At 37.8% G+C, this 20,872-nt stretch overlaps 1 protein-coding gene across 4 annotated transcripts in view; it reads left to right on the plus strand.

The window, feature by feature from the left end:
* SEMA3D (semaphorin 3D) overlaps positions 1 to 20,872 on the plus strand; it is a 138,203-nt gene that overhangs the window by 84,765 nt on the left and 32,566 nt on the right. For all 4 annotated transcript variants that reach the window (XM_051795280.1, XM_051795281.1, XM_051795284.1 and 1 more), the window contains exons 8-11: positions 3,172 to 3,314; positions 16,498 to 16,612; positions 17,071 to 17,140; positions 18,485 to 18,629. In XM_051795280.1, coding sequence (XP_051651240.1) covers positions 3,172 to 3,314; positions 16,498 to 16,612; positions 17,071 to 17,140; positions 18,485 to 18,629 — 473 coding nt within the window. The remainder of the gene's footprint in view (positions 1 to 3,171; positions 3,315 to 16,497; positions 16,613 to 17,070; positions 17,141 to 18,484; positions 18,630 to 20,872) is intronic.

Consider the following 20,872-nt stretch of genomic DNA (forward strand, 5'->3'; position numbering starts at 1 on the left):
AACACCACACACAGGCATGCACTAAACAGCTGCACATTCCTCCCTCCTTCATAGGAAGCTAAGGCTATAGCTGGAATGAGGGTTTCCCTGAATTGTATTAACCTCTACTTTTTTTTTTTCCTTCTCACTTTTTTCATAGCAATTTAGTAGTCTTTTCCAGGGCAAAGACTTGCAGGCAATGATTTCTTTATATCCTCTGAACTTTGGATGGGATTCAGCTCCCTTAGCTCTAAAAGGCAAAAAGCTTGCATCCTGTCTGAGCTCAATCCTTTCACTTGTCTCTGTAATTTACTGAGAGAGGTGACACTTCCAGAGGGTGACTCACCCCTCCTATTGCAGGAATCCTTCTAAAAATAAGATTATTCATTTGTCCCTCCCTGAGAGAGGACCTGGCTGAATATTGGTTCGGAGTTTCACTTCTTGGTGATTATGATACTTGAGATGAGCACTCTCCTTTGCATTTTATTGTTCCTTGTATTTCTGCCAGCCCAGCTACACAGACCTTCTGCCTTCCACTGTTTCAGGTTGCTTTTAAATTTCTTTATGTTCTGGGACAGCTACTCCTTTACTGCCTTCTTTTTCTGAGGCCTAACTTTTCCATAAGTGTTACTGAGGCACACGTGGTTGCACTGTATAAAATTACTGCTGGTTTTAGAAGGGTGTGACCTCCAGCAGGTAACCAACAGCACACATGGTCACTCCAGCCAACACTAGAGTGAAGGACCAGGTGTATCAGCTTTTCCCACTAGGCCACATTAGCATTTTTAAAAAAGCATGAGCAACACCTGTACCATCTATTGTCAGAGTTCATGATGCCTGTAATCCCCTATTTGATTGCATACAATCCAGTCGTGAAATTAATATGTGGGAAAATTTTCTCTTGAAGAAATTGGGGGGGGGGGACAATTCTGTGTATGGGAAAAGAAATAGTGGTTTAAAATCATCATCATTTGTTTCCCATGCAAAAAATCCAAAGGCCTAATTCACAGTTAGTTTAAATACACTTTTTTATGTCAAATGGATGGGTTAGAAAAGATCAGACAAAGATTTCATTTGCAGAACATAGTGTGCTTTTCAGATCATAATCTCTTCCATTAAATTGTTTTCACTTTCTTTGTCTTCATGTCTCTTGCAGTGTATTTTTGTTTGAATTTAACTTTCAACTTCAGTGTTTTCAATTGTGATTTAAAATTGTTAAATATTTGTGTTCCTTTAATTTGTTGAAGATTCTTCTAAATGTGTTCCAGGAACTGGTATTGAGACATTTGTTTTTGCATTTGGCCTGCCAAAGAAAGCAATGAAATTTAATTTAAAAAACCCCGTACATTCAGTGTTTTGTTCTATGAATGTGGATTACAGAGAAAAAAAAATGGATGTGAATTTCAAAAGCATGGTATAGAAGTATTTCACAGGTTTTCCTATTAAATGGCTATTAAGCTAACCACATATTTAAGAAACCATACTGCAAAAATACTTATTCATGCTTAGAGATCTAATCTTCAAAGTAGCCTTACAGGCCCTGAGGAGTAATTGAATATTTTCCTCAGGCTCATTTAGAAATCCTAGCTTAAATTTATAGATCTTGATGCCTGCATCATTTCATTTTTCCTGCTGACACCATTCTCTAGTGTCAGAAAGGTTTAAAATGCAAGCAGCACTGTGGCTATTTTGACCCATAAATTTACTTTTCTGTCTCGAAGGTGCACGTTGAGCACTTTAATACATCCCACTCTGTCTCAGGCCTTTGACTGCGAACTTTTGAATCAAGAACTCTCTTTCTTTCCTGTGTGTACTGTAGAGTTCATGGTGAAAATTCCTCCAGGCTAATATAAAGTAACAATCATTATGAAAAGGGCAAAGACATGAAGATACATTGAAAGCTGATAATACTATTCCCTCCATATCACCAGCATGCTCTGTTTGCTCTGCATTCTTACACCACCCTCCTTATTGCTTTCTACTCCAGCCTACTTGATAATGAGGGACAAAGACTGTGTATTTTATTGCTGAAAGAATGTATTTTAGAGTCAAGGGTCTCTTTGCACTGTATTTGTATAGCCACTTCTGTTTAAAGAAAAACATCATTGATCCAAGTGCTCTCAGAAGAGCTCATCTATTGTAGCACACTGGGGAATGTCTTAAAAATCACTGCCCCAAGTATTTGGCTCGCTTGTGCAAGACAGTGTTGTTGCCTGTTCTGCTGGAGTCAGGGACCCTCAAATTACTTTAATTTCTGATTTTAGTGCAAAATTTAAAGGAAGAAGAAACAAACAAAAAAACCTGCACAAAACACCAAAACCCCTCAAGTAGTGAGCAGGTAGAGCAGGATTGGAGACCATGGGAGCTGAGAAAGACAGCAAAGAGCATTTTGGGCCAGTAAGGTGCAGACACCCAAGCTTACTTAGCGTAGGTCAGAAATAATACAATGGTCCAGCATGTCAAGACAAGGAACTTTTTGGAAAAAGCAGATGTAAATTACCCAAACAAACCATTACATCGATAGAGCTAATCTGTTTCCATCCACAAGGAATTGTGTGCTCAGTCAGTTTTGGAGCTTGCTGTGCTAACTGGGGAAGCCCAGCGTGGCTCTGTATTGGATTTGGTATATATAATCAGCAAGATTGTTATATCATAGATATGTAGGAAACTTTTACCTTAAGAAGTTTTCATTTATATGACATTTTTAATCCCATAGGTCAATAAAGGTTCTTTCATTCCTTTGCAAGTTATCTCTAGTAAACAGTAGTGTATTTCTGTATTCATAACTGCTAAAGTGCTAATTAAATGAATTTAAATTCTACCAGGTGATTTCAGAAAATCTGCTTAGCTTCATATTGGTAGCAAGAGCAGTAAAGTAGATTTGTGTAGGCAATATTTTGTACTGAGAGTTATCCTATTTTCAAACTGAGAATGATAACCAGTGCTGCATATTTATGCAAGTGGTAGTGAGATATGTGCACAAAAACATCACATTAAGAGTAATTACTTCAGAGTCCACGACTCCATGTTTTTTTCTTGCAGTTAGTAAGGAACCTGCCACTAAATGTCTGTATAGTGATATTTTTGTTTCACTGGAAGATGCAACATAAGTGCAGAGATATTTAATAGTAAGCACTAAGGCTTGTCTTCATATTTTTAAAACCCCCTCTTTCTTTTTTTTTTAATTTCTAGGAGCAAAATTCATTGGAACTTTTCCCATCCCAGATACCTATAACCCAGATGATGATAAAATCTACTTCTTTTTTCGAGAAATATCACAAGATAGTGGCACATCTGACAAGACAATCCTTTCCAGAGTTGGGAGAGTATGTAAGGTGAGAACTCTATGTTGTTTTTTTATTTAAAGAAAAAAATCAAAGTTTAGTTTGTTTCTCTGAGAAATCTGTTTTCCTTTGTTACCCAATGAGTCATCATAGTAATTTTTCTGAAAATAGATTACTAATGCCATCTGAAATTTACCTTTCAAAAAATAGTCTTTATATTGACTTGTGTATCTCTTTTTAAAAAGCTAATATACTTATAAATTATAATCCTGTGTCCAAATGATAATGTACTGACCTTCAGAGATGCAACAGTGACCTCCTTTGTTTCATGAGCTTTCAGTGAGGATTGATGTGTCAAAGTGTACATGGTGGCAGGGTATTTGGGTTTTCATGGAAAGTGCCCACTGAATGTGTGGATATACAAGCCCATCCCTTCAGCCTAGCCCTGTACATCATTCCTGGGCAGTACTGAAAGCTGGGGTCAGTCATTTGTTTCTGCACATTCCGGCTAATCAGCTGGAGTGAAGGGTGGCTAAAAATGTATATAGTTTCTGAGCTACACCCACATCTGCCTGGAGGTTTCCTCCCTTGGGAAGAAGCACGGTCCTTGACCCGTTGACCAGCAGAAGCCAGACCCCCAGCCTGCTGCAGTGTAAAAAGTTCATTTGGCTGGTGCCTGGTCTCCTTTAAATGATTGATCCCTTCACTTTCTCTTTCATTATACTTGGGTTTGCCCCTTATGGAAGATTTCTGCCCCTATGGTATATGCAGACTCAGACGTTCATGAACTGTACTCTTTTTGGAGAAGCATCTCCGTCTAGGGCAGAAGCCTCCTCAAATGGTAATGAGAAGAAAAAAGAGTTCCTGCATATGAAGACAGCAGTGTAGTTTGCTGTTCAAGGGCTGATTTTGCTGAGGTCTTCTTCCCATAGTGGCAGAAGGGTCTAATGACTTGTGTGTCAGGCATACTCTCTATCCACTCTCTTGTCCCTTGGGATATTCTGTAGGAACAGAAGCAGTCTGTATAAGTGCTCTCATCCTGTCCTCAGGTCCTCAGTGAATCCAGATACCCAGGAATCATTGGTAAAAGTCAGGCAAATGGGACTTTAAAACTGTCTTCATATTAATATATATAAGCTTTGAGCAAATGTTTATCTCGTGATGAACTAGATATCAGCAACACCATCACAGCGGTCACATGAGTAGCTACATTTCTACGATATCTTGTTCAGAATCATTGACTTGCATTTTCTGAGCAATGTGACTCTGCTGGCAGTGAAAATTATCTTCTTGAGAAACTTGAATATTAGTAAATGACCAAAATCAATAAGTTGTTTGTGATCTGCAACAAGATGTGTCTGGGAGAAGAGCACCCATTCAGCTAGTGGACACATGCTTAAGAGTGGACACACTTATGAATATGTAAATCTACAACTGCTCTGCAGTTCAGCAAACTCCAAACTCCAACTGAAATTTCAGTGACCATAACCACTTCACACTTCTGTCCTTGACCTAAAGTGTTAAGAAAACAAAAAACTCATTCATAAATCAGTTCTCTAGTAGCTTTTTAGCCAGACGAAAGAGTGGATAATCTTTAGTTGGGTATTTCACAGCAGTGTGATTAATAGCAGAATGGAAATGCAAACATATATGATTTGCTGCTAGACATGGCATTTGCTGATTATGAGAAAGCACTTAATGCATTAGGAGAAATTGATAGACAAAATTTTAAGCCAAGGCACATGAGAGAGTATAGCAAACTAAGATATATTAGCTAGAGACCTCCAGCATCCTTTACCTAAAGAAAAAAAGAGATATCATAATAAAAGCATATATATCGTAAGGAAATCCTAATGACTATGTATAATGATACCTCAAATAAGACTGAATTTGTAGAGTATTTCATGTTAATGGGAAAAAAATTTATGATTTTATTTTTAATAGCCAAAGCAAAACAATGAAAACTGACAAGCCAGGTGATTGATATGAATTGTTTTGCACTGTCTTTGTTTACTGAGCACTTCCCACTGGTTGCAGAATTCTTTTGATAATCCAGACTCCAGTTTTTATGTACATTTGTTTTTACTACCCTCAAATAAAAAAAAAATATAATGCTAATTATTCTAATTATAGTAGAATTATTTTGGGTATTTAATATAATATAAAATATGCACATAGACTCCTGTTTATGAACTAAGATACTCTGGATCTCTGCTCTGGCGTGAAACATCTGCTATGCTTAATTGTCTGTGATATGGGAACAATGTCTTTGATTGCAACAGTTGATACCATAACAATTTCTACTCACACTGTCTCATTAATGTGACCTAACTACACAGAGTTAAGCCTTCTTTCCCTGGTAAGCAGAGAATAAAAGTGGATGGGAGGAGTCCAGCAACTTTTGAAATAATTTTCTTGATCTAAACACTTTTTTTTTTTCTACTAGAACTTAGTTGCTCTCTACCTCACTGTGCCTTAGGGCTCCTGCACATTCATGCCAAAAACACATGCTGAAATTAGAATAGGCTTTGCTTTTAATAAGGACCTTAGTCAATGCAGCCTATTCTTTGGCTAATTTTCAAGGGTTCAACAATATGGTCCCTTACTGATCCTCTCCCTTAGGGGAAATCTTCTCTGGAAAGCCTTCCCCTTTCCCAGCTACTTTCAGACCCAGAAGACTACAATACTTTGCCCAGAGTCAAACAGCTGCCCCTTGTCATGTTCATCAGACCATACTTAGGGTCCTGAAGTATGAGCTGCACTGACACAGCACTCCATAGCACTCATGTAGGTTACGTCATCTTAATTCTGTGTATCACTAAGGGATATCAGCAGGACAAGGGAGGAAGTGCTTTCAACAGTCGCTTTCAGAACCAGTTGTGTAATTTATCATGGCAAATGGCATTTCCTGTTTTTGGTTTGAGGGAAACAGAAGAAGTATCATTGCGCTATCGGTAATACCTGATAGTACTTAACAGTATGTTCATGGTTAACATAAATTGCAGTCTTTATGGTTATTTGCTTTCTTTTCATGTAAGACTATAAGTAAAAAGAAAAAAATACTGTGGAAGATTAACCAGAAAAGTTTATTTCTTTTCTAAAATGCATATAGTTACACATATGTATATTAACCTTAACTCCTTAAGACCGTGGACCCACGTATTTCTGTTTCTAGAAACATGGACATAAGCTTTTGCAGCTACATTGTCCACACTGCTGAACCAGTTTGCATCAGCTGAAGTTGACACAGTAATTACACACTAAGTAAGATTTTGAAGAAGAAAAAAAAAAAATTTGCAGCATCCATGTGTTGTGCCCTGTGCAGTCAAATAACAAGTCAGCTACATTTTTTTGTATATCTGCTGCTAAATGATCGTAGAATTCTAATTTGGTTTATCGATGGCTTCACACATGCACAAATATAGCTCTAGAAAGACCCAGGTTTCCCCCCTATTTTCCCCACTCAGATAAAAAGAAAAATAAAAATTCTAACACAAAAGAGTCCACAGAAAGGTTTTTGGGGGGGAAGAAGGTTGTTGAAGCTTTTGTTTGTTTGTTATCTATATAGAAACACACTTCTTTTCAAAGTTATAATCTCATTCTATTGGAATGGAGTGGAAATTAGCCAAAAGCAGTAGTCTCTGCTGCAGTATGAAATTCCTGTTTATTATTACAGTGGTTTGCATGTGCTGTGTTATAAGATTCTTTTTAATGGTTTTGATGATGTATTGCAAAAGTTAGGGCGTGCAGTCTTAGAGACTGGTTTCTGAGACCTCGACTGCCAAGACTTTGGCCTCTGATGCTTTCCCATATTTCCCAAAGTGTTCAGTATCCAGAAGCAACCTTTGTTCTAGTGGGAACAAGTGAGCTCTTTGTCTTTTTTTTTTTTTTCCATCCCTATATATGCCACGCTGCACCTGGGGACAAGAATATAGCAATTAGGCACAGCCCTCTTGGTTAAACTGTACTTTCTAAGCACACTGGAATGTAATCATTTTAAGAGCTCTTGAGTTGAGAGCCCTGGACACACCCAGCATTCCACCTTTAGGTGATGTTATTTATTTCCAAAGCCATGAACATGAGCAGAGTTCAAGGCTATGACCTCGTCTCCTGTCTGGTACTTTAAGCACTTTGTATTCCCAGAATGGCAGGAGGCAGCTATTCCACTGAGACTCCAAGTCCAGGGTCTCCAGTGGGCTTTGCCACAGGGCTGCTTGGATGTAAAAGTTAAGAGGTGTTTTTCTTGTCCTGGAAATAGTCTAGCCATGCTTTTACTGTGACTAGGGATAACTGGGTCTTAACATAATTTGTCTTTCTATACTGTGTTATGCTACACAGTGTAGATAATTGATCTCCAAAACCTTTTGGGTTATCCTCACACTGTAATGCTTTACTGTTCAGCCCTGCTAGCTGGGGTCCCGGAAGCAAAATAGCCATGTTAACATGTTCTCAGCAGGGCTAATTAGTCTGGGCTCAGAGCCATACTCGTGCAGCTATCCTGCTTCCAGTTCTGGAGGCAACTCATTCCAGACAAGATTTAACTTTCTGCATATTACATGCTTATATACCTCCTCTGTCACCGTAATATTGCCCAACTACAATGCCAGCCGTGGGTAATAATTTTTTCTTTCTTGATTTCTCAACGATAATGATTAAAAACATTCTGAAACAGTCATCCCTAGAACAACTTTGGCCCTCATTTGCCCCTTGAGCGTCTTTGCAGCAGTGATTCTTTCTGCAGCCAACTCCTCTTGGACTTCCAAATTTGATATTTGTATAATATATGCCATTTGAAAAGTTTCAAATTATGTAGAAAAGCAGATGCTCATCATGTTAATTTCATTTTTAGGGGCTGATGTGTTGGAGACAGGCCAGTTCCATACAATATCTGCTTCTAGCTGTGATGGATTAAGAGATATAGCGTGAGGCTTTGTCAGGTCTTTTAGTCCAACTTTCCTAATTGGCAAGGGTAGAAGCATAAGTATAGGAAGTTTTGTATATTTTCTGTCCCTCATGGGTGTGTTTCAATAATATAATGGGGGGGGGGGAATCATGATTTACAGACGAAGCAAAAATATGTAAGTTATGCTTATGTATAAAGAGGTGTGACTGAATTTTAGTGAGCCTCAGGGAAAATGAAAAAGAAATTGCAGTGTCAAGATAGAGCTTTAAAAACTGGATTATGGAAGTGCAGCTGCACAACCTCTGAAGCAAACTCTGGAAATGATCCTAGTTACCAGAGAGACTCATTGCAGAAGACACTGTCAGTAACCCACTGGCTCGGAAGTGGAAGCCTGCAGAGTTAATTGGAGTGGAGTTCCTATGTCTAATCCAAAGTCCCTGTGCTTCCAAGTGCTTTGACTCAGATGTTCAAATATCTCTGAGTAGCAAATTTCTGATTTTGAAATTTCTTCATGTGATAAAATTATCTTCCTGTCCTTTTTTTTCTTTCTGTCAGCATCTTTAATATGAGAATGTACCGTGGTTTACAGTTTTGCTGTTGAGTACATTGTTGCAAATGCAGATGTTTCAGAATTCTAAATTCTAAATGACTCTCTAAAATGATGACCTACCTTTGTTTTTTGGTCTCACGCCCTTCCCAGCTCTCAACCTCTGGTTATCAATACTGTGGTCACCGTCTCACACTAGTGAATTCAGGCACTTGTAAATATCCAAGCAAGGAAACTAATTATCAGGCATTCACTCCAGTAAAGGCAGATGCCTACTTCTTAGAGGAAGACTGCTTCCATCTTCAATCCAAATTACTCTCTGAAGTACATATTTTCCACTGTCTATAAAGGGAACTTTGCCCTACTGGGTCCCTGGAATGTGGAAATCAAGGCATTTTTACTTAAGAATGGCAATTCTGAATGGCAAATTCAAGCCTATTTGTTCAGAAAGCAACCAGTTTATCCCAGTGTTACATCTCACACTGCTCCAGTTTCACAATGTTCTTAATCTGTTCAAAAAATACAAATTCTGATCTCCTGATTGACATTAATTTCATGATCCCTCAAGTCACTTGACTTGCCTGTAGCTTCATGATGAAGAATGCTACCTTTCATAACCTGAAGGTTTTTATGTCCTTTATATGTATCCATATCATATAATTTATATTATGTATATATGAAAATTTAGATGGCAGGTAAAGGCAGGTCAAACACACTGGAATAAACCATGAACAGTTTATTCTAAAAATTTAAGTAGATTTTCATGAGAATTCCATAAAATACTTTATTAGTTCAACCATAAGTCTTTGCTAACTTCAGATTACCACTGAAGTTGGAATGAACAGCCTAATGGTAGATATAGTAGAGTACATCTATTTTGTGGCAGCCTTTGAACAGTTTGGGGAAATACTCTTAATACTAGCACATCTGCTGGAGGTAATCTTAGCAGGGTTGCTGAATGACCTTGAGGTAAAACGGGGTTTAATTTTATTCTTTCATCTATCCCAAAGCACATGCCAACTCGCTGTTGTCATTTTCTTGCCTTTACCTGAGCCTGTTAGTTTCTGGTTTTTGTGGGTTTTTCTCATGGTAAGTTTAGCAACAGTCCAGAATTTTTCTTTGCTGCGTAGTTAGATTTTCCGGTCTGGATCCCATCCAAAGATAATTTGGTAGAAACCTCTGGGTGTGATATTTAAATACTTTCCAAAATAAAAATCGACATTTTCCATAGTGAACCAAACAGTTACACATGCTCAGTGTGAGTACATTGTGGCTCTGGATGAAATAAAAACAACCCTGATTGCGGAGCAGGAACTCACAGCTAAACCACTATGTCTCTCACTCATAATTCAGACAGAGGGCTTTTCCATGGTATAGGTAGCCTATAGTCTTGTCATTTTTGCTATTGTTGTGATAAAGCCCCTTTTTCCCATTGTCTTCATGCCTAGAAGTGTGTGAACATCCAAAGTAGTATCCTTACACATAGGTCTCATGTCCAGTTTTACATTGGGTTATATTCAGCTACTTGAGCTTCATTCTGTTTTTGTGCCAAAGAACTCCTTGGCTCAGTTTTACTGGGCTCTTATCCATTTCAGCTGAGGAAGCCAAAAACAGGCTTGGCATTAGGCACGGCACTCATGCATTCTGGTGACTACATATATGTGTGTTCTTACCTAATCCTGCTTCTAGATAGGCAAGGGCATCAGTTGAGATAAATGTTTAGCTTTTTTGCACGGGTTGTTTTGGTTTTTGTTTTGTTTTGTTTTGTTTTTTCTCAGATCTATATTTGACTCTGGTTTTTGCAATCAATTTGGGACATGCACAGAGCTCAATGAATGATTTGATCCACAGTCTATAATCTTAGTTTGTAGAAGATACTATTTATCCTGTCCAATTCTTTTGCAACAAGCAGTGTGGTTTTCACTGAGGGAATGAAGCCAGCTGGTACATAGTGGCAGGTTATGAGGTCAGCAAATACACTGCACTACTGACGGGCACCCTTTAGTCATAGTGCCTGACATGGTGTCTCTGTCTCAGGGAAGGAAAAATAAGCAGAGAGCCAGGACAAGCTGTGAATTAGGTTCAGGAGTGTGATGGATGATGATTTCAGAAGGAAAAGTCCCAGGGACCAAGAGGCAGTCTGGGGTTTTGCAAAACTGTACGCCAGAGTATGAGTTTTCTGGTTCAAGTTGTGATGGTATTGAACTTTCAATAAAGATGCAATTTCTATGAGGGCTCTGTGCTGGTTTGTGCCTTCAGTTCTGTTTTATTATGTGCAAACGCTACCACAGTGATAGAGCTCTTGGAAAGCACAGTCCATAGTACTTTAGATCAACAGTTCAAGCAGCAGAAGTATTATACACTAGCAATATCTGCAGTGTCTGGAGGGGTTGATGCCATTTTACAGGAAGCAGTATGTAATCCTATAATGAGATGCTTTCCCCAGAAAAGATTCTGTTATCTCATAGAAAGAGCAGAATTACTACACAGACTCACCACCTGGTTATGAGATGGGGTCTTCAGACACAGAGGAAAACTAACTTTCCCAAGTTTGTGCGATGTATCCATAGCAGTGCAGTCAAAGATCTAAAGTCTCATGTGCCTTCTTTCACTTCTTTATATTCCAAGTGTACTTTTATTCTCTCTCAAGTCACACGTCATGTGTTGCTTGATGTTTTTGGATGTAACCCATAGCCTGCTGAAATCCTGGGAGGAGTCTTTCATCTGACATCAGTATGGTTTGGACAAGAAATTCTGAACCTTAATTCCTGAAGGAGTGAATTTAACTTTCCCATGTTAAGTCAGCACTAACAGAGTCGGGTGGGGCTAGAATATATAAGTAAAATTAAATAATTATAAAATAACTATGAATTTGAGGACAGAAATTGAAAGAATACTGTTGGCTGTTTCTCCATTTGTAAAGTCAGCTGGAAGGCTTTTTTTTTCCCCCTCCATAATGTAAGGCTTTGCTGCAGGGGATGCCATTTGTTTCTGGTATCCTTGTAATGTAGTTAGGCTTCAGTAAGAGAAAGGCTCCAGGGCCTTTTGCAGTTTCAGCACTTTCCCCCTCTGTTCTCCAGCATTTCCTTTTATTCAGGCCAGGAATTCTCTTTGGATGGTCCTTCTGCACATCTTGCCACTGGCTGTAATTAATAACCTGCTTCTAGAAATTCCACTCATTGTCTTTTTTCTTTTTTCTCCCCCCCCACCCCCCCTTTTTTTTCCTTTTAGAAGCTGTTCAGGATAATTACTGTCTTTAAAGTTTTATGAATCACAGTGTTTGACATCTTTGATGTAGACTGATTTTTCAGATAACTGCACTTTTTGTTCTAATGTTCAATTTGTCACTGTTACTTACAAACAAGTAAGAGATTTAAAACCCCAAAGATGCAGATGTTCTTTAGCTTCATTGCCATCTGTTTTCCAGCCTACTGGATTCCAAGACTAACACTTGTGCATTTTAATGAAGCTACGTTTATATAATATATATAAGATACAATAGAAAAGAAAATAGATACAACAGAAAGTCTTTAATAAGTTGATTTTTAAATCACTTGATCCAAGAGCAATATTTTTTTCTGACGGCTTTTATTTTCATGATAGTTATCTTTAACTAGAGAGTTTGAAAAATGTGTTGTTTTGCTCTGTTGTACATAAATTGAAGATCAGAAAACAAAGATTTCAATGGAAGTCTCCCAAGAGAGGTGTATGATATGACCTTAATTTACTTCACAAGTTTTACACTGTAACATTTAAGTACCATTTTTCCTGGTTGTCAGAAAGCCTTACACTTACCCTGCTCATTGAAGTTGTACATCAGATAGTTGAATTCTTAGTGTAGTTTGGTAGAAACTTGATTTCTCACTCCAACAAATTGTTTCTTACAACCATCTCATTGAAAAGGAATGAAATTTTAGAATTTCTGTAAAATAAGAGTCTGTCTGAGTCGTTAAAGTCATATTGGATTGCTTTCTCATTTATCTAGATAATTTCTGTGTTTAAATCTTTGTGATATATGGGGTAATATTTCCTCAACAGGTGACAGATTGAACAGCCTCCCCTTCTAGTTGGCAATTATCTAAATTTCTAACTCAGGCAAACACAAGCAACCAAGATTTTACAGGTACTACTTTCTTTTAAAAAGAAAGTATTTCAGGCAGAAGTGTTGGTATTTGTTGCAGCTTGTGAGAGTACAAAGCAGTAAGTGCTAATTAAAGCTTTATTTATATTCAAAATGAAATATGCAGTCTTAAGTGCCTTCATCTGTCCAGTAAGAAAGTTTATAGTAAACACTGCTAATCCAGTGTGCTTAGAAGTGATATTTTGGGAGATAAGATTTCAGATACTTGAGGCTGCTTGGCTGTTACAAGGAGATTAGCCATATTTTTGGAATGAGGGGCTTGCTCATGGTACCTTCTGCTTCTCTCAGCACTTAAATTTATCTCGTCTTCTTGTCTCATCTCCCATATTTTTAGTTCTTTGTCTTTAGACCCTATCTCTTGTCAAAAATCGTTTCAGTACATCCAGTTTATCACTTAAACAGACTTGAGGCAAATCCTTACTTGCTGTAAATCAGTTCAGCAGTCTTCTTAGGAGTTTAAGACTCTTTGTTGAACCCTTGTTTCTGTTCACCTATACACTCACTGGGCTTTGCTTTGGTGATTTTCGCTCTTCCATCCATTTTTTCTAATCCACTGACTACCCATCCTGTACATCTTATTATATTAATGTCCTGCTCTACAGACAGCTCACAGCATTTGAGTACATCAGTGATTCATTGCAGACTGATATTAAATAATCTTTTTGACAGAAGAGACTGTCTTCTTTCTGTAGCAACCCAGTCTCAAAAATGTTTTGGGCCAGTATGTCCTTTGTGCAGCCTCTCAGAGGCCAATAATCATGAACTATGATGGTCCAAGGAATCTACAGCAAAGTGAGCAGATATGATGCAAAGTGAATGAGTTCATACCAACATAGTCTGAAGGAAAGGAGAACAAGCTCATGTTCTCCAGCACCTGAAGCCTCAAGATGGGTCAAAAACTGACCTAATACACACCAAAAATAGTATAGGGAAAAAAACCAGACATTTCCAGAGCTTTGTAGGACCAATACTACTTGAAGTCCAGAAGCAAAGATATGCCTATACTATTTGTAGTTTCTGAACCTCTGTGATTTGAGCTGAACTAATTCTATACGTAGATAAAATAATCATGTCCTTTGTCAGTTCCTGTGCACATAGTAGGAAAGACACTATTAATCAGAAATGACATAAAGAATTGAAAGTACTGTATGACTGCTAATCAAAAAAATTCCCCAAAAGCCCCAAAAACCACAAACAAAACCATCCTCCTAGTAAAATGTCCACTTCATTTCATTCAGCCGTGGTGGTAGGAAGAAGCACGTTGAAGGATATGTCAGCATATTATATGTACAACTGTCTGAATCAGTGAAAGGTCTTTTCACTTTCTCAATTTCTGCACCATAAATTTGTCACTCTCAGGCTTCAGAAGGACTTGGTAGCTCTTGGAACGCTGACTGGTCATTGAATCCCCCTTCGTCTGTTACAAACTCTTCAGTGTTATTTTGGCAGCTTTGGATATGTAAGACACACCTAGAGAATGTCAGCTCTGATGCCTCTTAAATTCAAGTAACACAGTTAACGTCGTGTCCTGGCTTGAGAGCATGTAAATACAGATAAATCTTAAATCCAGTGGAATCTTATACTTTAAAGCACATAGCACTTGCTAAGATTGCTTCCTTTGAGCACAGTATTTGGTTCACACAGCTCTTCAGGTACTTGGTGGAACTACTGATTCATTTAAAATAAGCATTTGTGGAAATGTTGTGTTGGATCACAACTTAGGAGTGTAAAACACAAGTATATATCTTTCCATCTCAGGCAGAAGCTGAATGCCTGCAGTGACTGGAGCTGGAGCTAGACAAGAGACCTTCCATTCCACCTCCATCACTTTCTCCATGTATTCTGATCCTAGCCAGGCAGTTAGCTCCTCTGATGCTTCGCTGCATCCACCAGAAATCAAAGTGGAAGCCCTGCAATATGAGAGTTGCTTAGCTAATCCGAATTGCCAGAGGAAAGAAAAGCTTAACACTTCTTGCTTTTTAAGATTCTTTTTCGTGTCTTTGTAGTTGGTTGGTTTGAACTGCACCACAAAATTTATTTGCCATGGCTTTGAACAGAACACACACATGCAGAGTTTCTTTTTGCTATTGGCTTCGGGCTGCTAATTCTGACACCTTTGTAATAAATCTGTTAGGTAGATGCAAAGCTTTAGACTTGGCAGGACCTCAGGAAATCAAGAGAGGAGGCAGTAATTCCTGTAAGAGCAGGGGTTCCAAAGGCAATATATGAAGTGGAATCATTTCCAACTGAGTTAATCTATTTAAAAGTAGCAGGTACATAAAAAGAGAAAGTGGTTAGAGTGCATTACCGGAGAAGTGTTACTCCTTGTGAAGGGGTTTCAGCACTTAAACCCATCTTTCTGAATGCCTGTAATGCGTATGACACAGCCCTGAAGGGCCAGATACGATCTTCAGAAATGACATGTAATTTCCACCACCCAGTATTTCTTACTGGCTGGTTCTATACCTTCAGGGTTGCAAAGTCAATTAACAAAAAACTGATTTCTCCTAATGAATCTGAAGTGGTTGAATATTTGTCGTCAAATTTTTGGTCCTGTAATTTCCAGCTCAGATCTCCTAAGCCTGAAAGTTTTTAAATGAAAGCAGTAGGCACCTTCATGAGGTAATTTAGAGCCTGCAACTGGGAGACTACTCTTGGTGATAACATTTCTCCTAAGTGTTTGAGTCCTTTTTCCTGCTAGTATATCATTGTCCTTACCACTTTCAGAATGAAAAATGTTGGGGCCTAAATGGCTTTGTGCAACCTAAATAGTTCTGCTGTTTGAGACCAATGGAAGACAGATAAATGTAATTAATTAGATTTTTCATGTACGCAGTGGAGGGAATACATGAGCAAACTCCTAGTTCCAGATTCTTAAAATTTAAATCTTCTAAAATCCACTACCCATACCCCCCTACTGACCCAACTCAGTAGAAGGAAACCTACCCTTCAGAAGGGTAATTCAAATTTCAGGTGACCCTTTATAGCTTTTTCTTTCTCCAGTGACTAAAGGAAATTTGGAGAAATATGCCTATGTTTTGGAAACCCACAGTAAAATAAAAGGAAAAAAAAATACAAATCTTTTGTGGAGGATAAACTGATATTTCCATAACAATGATTATTAAAATAATATGACTGGTTTTTCCTGGAATGCATTTCTCTCTCTACTATGTTCACAAAGCAAACAGGACAGTATTTATGTTGTAAGCTGCTGATGATTATAGTTTTTCTTTTTTGAGAAATCTATCCAAAACTTTCAGTACTATTATTTGATTTGTAAAGAATTCTCAAAGAACAACTCATTGCAAAAATTAGCATCACAGGGAGCAAGAAATCACATGATATAGACCTATGTTTTCACAGCATTCCAGTCGTAGAGCTGATGAGAGAACTTTGCAATCAGATTTCAGTGTAATTAGGAGATTTGAATTGGCCACTCTCTGAGCTGAGAAGTAACTATGGGAGCTACTTATAAAAAGGCTGTCCTACACTGTTTTAGGAAAAAAAAAATAGTGAAAGAAAGACCTTGATGTTGTGGTAAGATCAAACTGTGGAATCAGACAGAAAAAGTGCAGTCTGTGCTGCCATATGTTAAAGCTCTTATCTGTTTAATGTTAAGGTATTTTCATTTTCTTTTTGTTAGAATGATATGGGAGGCCAAAGGAGCCTAATAAACAAGTGGACAACTTTTCTGAAAGCCAGGCTTGTGTGTTCCATACCTGGTCCTGAAGGAGCAGACACACATTTTGATGAGCTGCGTAAGTTGATTTATCTTTAATGGTCTATTTTGACATTAATATTGCCTGGGTTTTTTTCTGTTTCTTTTTGTGTTTTTGGTTTTTTTTTTTTCCCACCCTGATTTGTAGAAGCACTGTCTCTCGTTTGGACTTTACTCCTCTTCCAAACAGTAGTAGTAGTATCTCTGACTTTTATCAGAAGTCCCAGAATTGATCTGATCAGAATTACAGGGTTTTTTCCTTCCCCTCCAGAAGCTGGAAAGTGAAAAACTGATTCTGCATAAAAAACCAGACTACCTGCAAATGGACACATTTCAGAGTAGTAGCACAAATCCATGTGGCATAAGTTAAAACTCATACTAAAATAAAGCTTTGTTATATTTTTACAGATCTCCAAATAATAAATGGTAAATATAGAAATAGTCAGTGAATGTTTAACTAAAAAAAAACCAAAACAAAACATATTTTTCCCATTGCAGAAGATATATTCTTACTTTCTACAAGAGACGAGAGAAACCCGCTTGTATACGGAGTCTTCACTACAACAAGGTATGTGTCAGGATCATGTTTGGCTCTGGGAACAAATGTTAAAGATCTTACTCAAGTCTTTTATACTCTCTATATACTCAGGTCTTCTATATTAGGTCCTGATTCTTGAGACCAGTTAGAGACTGCTGGAATAAGGCTTCCAATATCAGGGCTCTAGTCACTGAGGACAATATTTTTCAGAAATGGAAATAATAAATTATGTCCCTAAACCTTTGTGTGCCTGACTTTTGAAAATGATTATAGAAAACAATGAAAATGTAACAATCAGAAGCAAGCTAGTTCATTTCAACCTCATCAAGTTGAATTTAGAAATTTTTATCATATTTATTGAGTAACCAGTATTTGCTACTTAAGACAAATCTTTGTCATGAAGCAATATTTCTGTGAGCAGCATCTTGGCATCTGCTGTTTTTTAGTATCAAAACTACTCTCTAAGCTGATAGTTCAGTGATTTTATAGACTAGATTTTATGAAAGAATAACCCAACTTTATCTCAAAGGGATACACTGAGTAATTAATGACCTCTCAGCTGCAATGGTGAGATGCTTTCTATAGAATTGTGGGAAAGAAAATAACTCTTTCATCTCCAGAACCTTTCAATTAAGTGTAAATAATAAAGACTAACCAAATGCTGACCAGTGTTAGTAAAATGAAGAATAACCAAGACACTCTTTAATTCAGAAGCAGTCACCATAATACCTATGCAGATCTATAACCACAAAAAATATTTAAAATTGAAGTAAATGTTGCACAATAAATGAAAGAGCTTATGAAGTAACTAAAGTACATGTCACTAAACAACCTGACATGATATTCTTTGGAAAACTGAAATGTTTGGAAGTTTTTTTAGAAAAAATACATTAAAAAAGGAAAAATGCGTAGAAAAATAAATAAATGGGGATTTTTTTGTTGTTTGAGGGTTTTTTTGTCTTTTCAATGCAACTTGTAATTCTCAGGGACTTCACCTATAATATCACTAATATACAGACTTCCAGATGTGAACACAATGTAAAGGAATGTCCTTAATTTGCACAAAATTCTAATCAAAATAGCTAGTAAATGATAGCTGGAAACTATCAGCCATTAGAAAAAATGACAGTCGATCAAGTGGTCCCAAAGGCTAATCCAGATTTCAACCAAGCAAAGCTTTAAACTGTAACAACTGTGGCATTAAATATCTGTAGTTATCAGACCTGTACACATTGTTATTTAGCACCGCTTATATCATCTGTCAGGTGTTGGATTGATCTAAACTCCTTTAGACTCTGTGAAATTAGTTAGTCCACTGGCTTAGACTCTGAAGAGGTGTTTGCAGTGTGCATACCAGCCCACCTTCTCTTTCAGCTCTGTGTTCAAGGGCTCTGCAGTGTGTGTGTACAGCATGGCAGACATCAGAGCTGTGTTCAATGGCCCTTACGCTCACAAGGAGAGTGCGGATCATCGGTGGGTACAGTACGAAGGTCGCATCCCATATCCCAGACCTGGTACAGTAAGTGTCTCCTTAATTACATACTTCTATTTTTACTCAAAGACAATCGTGCTTCACACCCCTCCCAGGATTGGTAATTTACATTTTCCACTCAGGATGTTTCAAATTATCCTCTCAACTCTTTGCCCTCTGTTGACAGCTCTTCTACCTACCCTGTAGGTATATAAATATACATTTTTCCATGTCTCCGAGATAACATTGTGTCCAGACTGTCTATTTCCTGATTGTCTCTCATATTGTGGCCTCCCACTGTACAGCTATATTTCTATCTGTTGCGATCACCTCTAAGGCATTAGCACTGCATAAAAAGCCAAAACCACTACTTTATGGAGTATTAAGTTATGATGAGGTATTTTATTTGAAGTCTTGTATTTCTGTTATCTTCATGTCTGTTAAAATCGTTGAGATACTGCCATTGATTCTGTTTTGTGTGGTTTTGCACATTTTGTGTTTTGAAGTAAAATAAGGAGGTAATTGCTGGAGGTTTTCTGTGATAAAAGATAAGTAACAGGAAGAAAAAGAGAAGTCTGGTATGTGGAAACACTTTTAAATCCCAGTCTCTTAGACTTCGACTGTAACAGTCAGGCCAAAACAAGGAGGAAAACTTTGCAACAGTTATTAAAGTTTTCTTTTCCCACTTCTGTCGTGGTATCAAGTTCAGAAAAGCACAGGCCGACATTACAGGTGAGGAAGAAATGGTGTTTTCAAAAAATACATCACCTTTAAAAACATAAAAACTTTGATCAGTTCTTTGTATGTAGAATGTAAAAGAGCAATGATTTTATCTGGAATAGCTTGACATTTTCTTGGTCAGGTATTCAGTGAACTCGTATTAGGCAACTGCTTAAATCCAGCCCAGCAGTGAGCTGTCAAGGCTGGACCTTTTCCAGAAGGTGTTTGGCTGTTCCTGCGCTATTTCTCTCACATGAGCATGTAACCTTTGCTTCAAGCCACATTATCTAGTCAATTTAGTTCGTCTTTTCACACATTTTCTTGTGTCCCTGTGTTTTCTTCTTCATCCTTCCAGTGGACTCAATTCCGTGGTCCAAGCTCATGCTGTTTGCTGCACACGGTGGTCCAAGGGCTTGAAAATCAGGCCTTGAGCACTGATTCCTTTCAGCTGCACATGAGCCTCAGAGGCAGCTCTCTCTCTAAAGACCAAAGCAGCTCAGAGACTGATTTGGCCTGCCCAGGATCTGCGCTGATGGAGCAAATCCCACCTAATTTAGACAATTTAGGCTTTGCAGGCTTATGCGTCTCTCTGCCACACAAAATAGATAGTGCCCCCAGGAAAGAAGATTGCATTCAATTTTATTTTTTTTAATTGCATGCAACTCTATAACTGGTTAAGAAGTTCAGATGAATTTAGTTTTAAGTACAAAAATGGTGCCAGGGAGAACAATAGCTGGTCCCATGGCATCTAAAGAGATTAAAATAACTCTCTTGAAAAATTCAGACTGCCCCATAAGGATGAACACTCTGCACAGATAGACGCGTCATAAGCTCATTGCATTTTTGAGTGTATTAGCCATCACATGGTTGAGCTGGGATTCACAAGGAAGGAAACATGTCATGCTGAAGCAAGTCAGTGCTGATCTTTATCATTTGATTTGAATATCCATGATGCAAGTATTTTAAAAGTTGGAAAGTTTAAAGATAAACAGATATTTTCCATAAGCCTGCCCTTAACTCTCCCAACTACTTCCTTTAAGCACCTGATAACAACTGTCAGAAAATAGTATCATAAAAGTCCTTTGAACCTCCACAGTCAGTGGATTTCTGTAGGAGTTATTCTGACCAAGGACTGAGAAGGGAAGTGGATTTACTGAAGAAAGCTCTCAGAAGTAATCTTTACTATATAAATAAGGTAAATATATTGCTGCATAGCTTTTTATTTGTTGTCTTATTGAGCTGGACTGCAAAATACTTCAGGTTCAGTAGCTTAATATAGATTATCCCAATAAGTAGAGTCATACCACACTCTTCTCTTGTAATGGGTTATGCCAGACTTGGATAGGAACAGATTTAGACTGGAATCTGAAAAGGCAGTACGGTGCTCAAAGGCAAGGAAAAGAAGCAGCATGAACCTTACAGAACACTGCATCGTGAGTGCTGAAATGCTCTTCCTTAAAGATTAATTTCATCATTTCTTGCCAGTTATGAGGTGGTTCAGGAATGTTCAGAACAAAGCCAAAGAGGGATAATCTATCCTTTTTTAAGTTACTAGAACATTTTTAAATGTA

The sequence above is a fragment of the Manacus candei genome, unplaced genomic scaffold (genome assembly GCF_025592945.1).
Source record: "Manacus candei isolate 608988 ecotype Guabito, Panama unplaced genomic scaffold, ASM2559294v1 h1tg000042l, whole genome shotgun sequence".
Lineage (NCBI taxonomy): Eukaryota > Metazoa > Chordata > Aves > Passeriformes > Pipridae > Manacus > Manacus candei.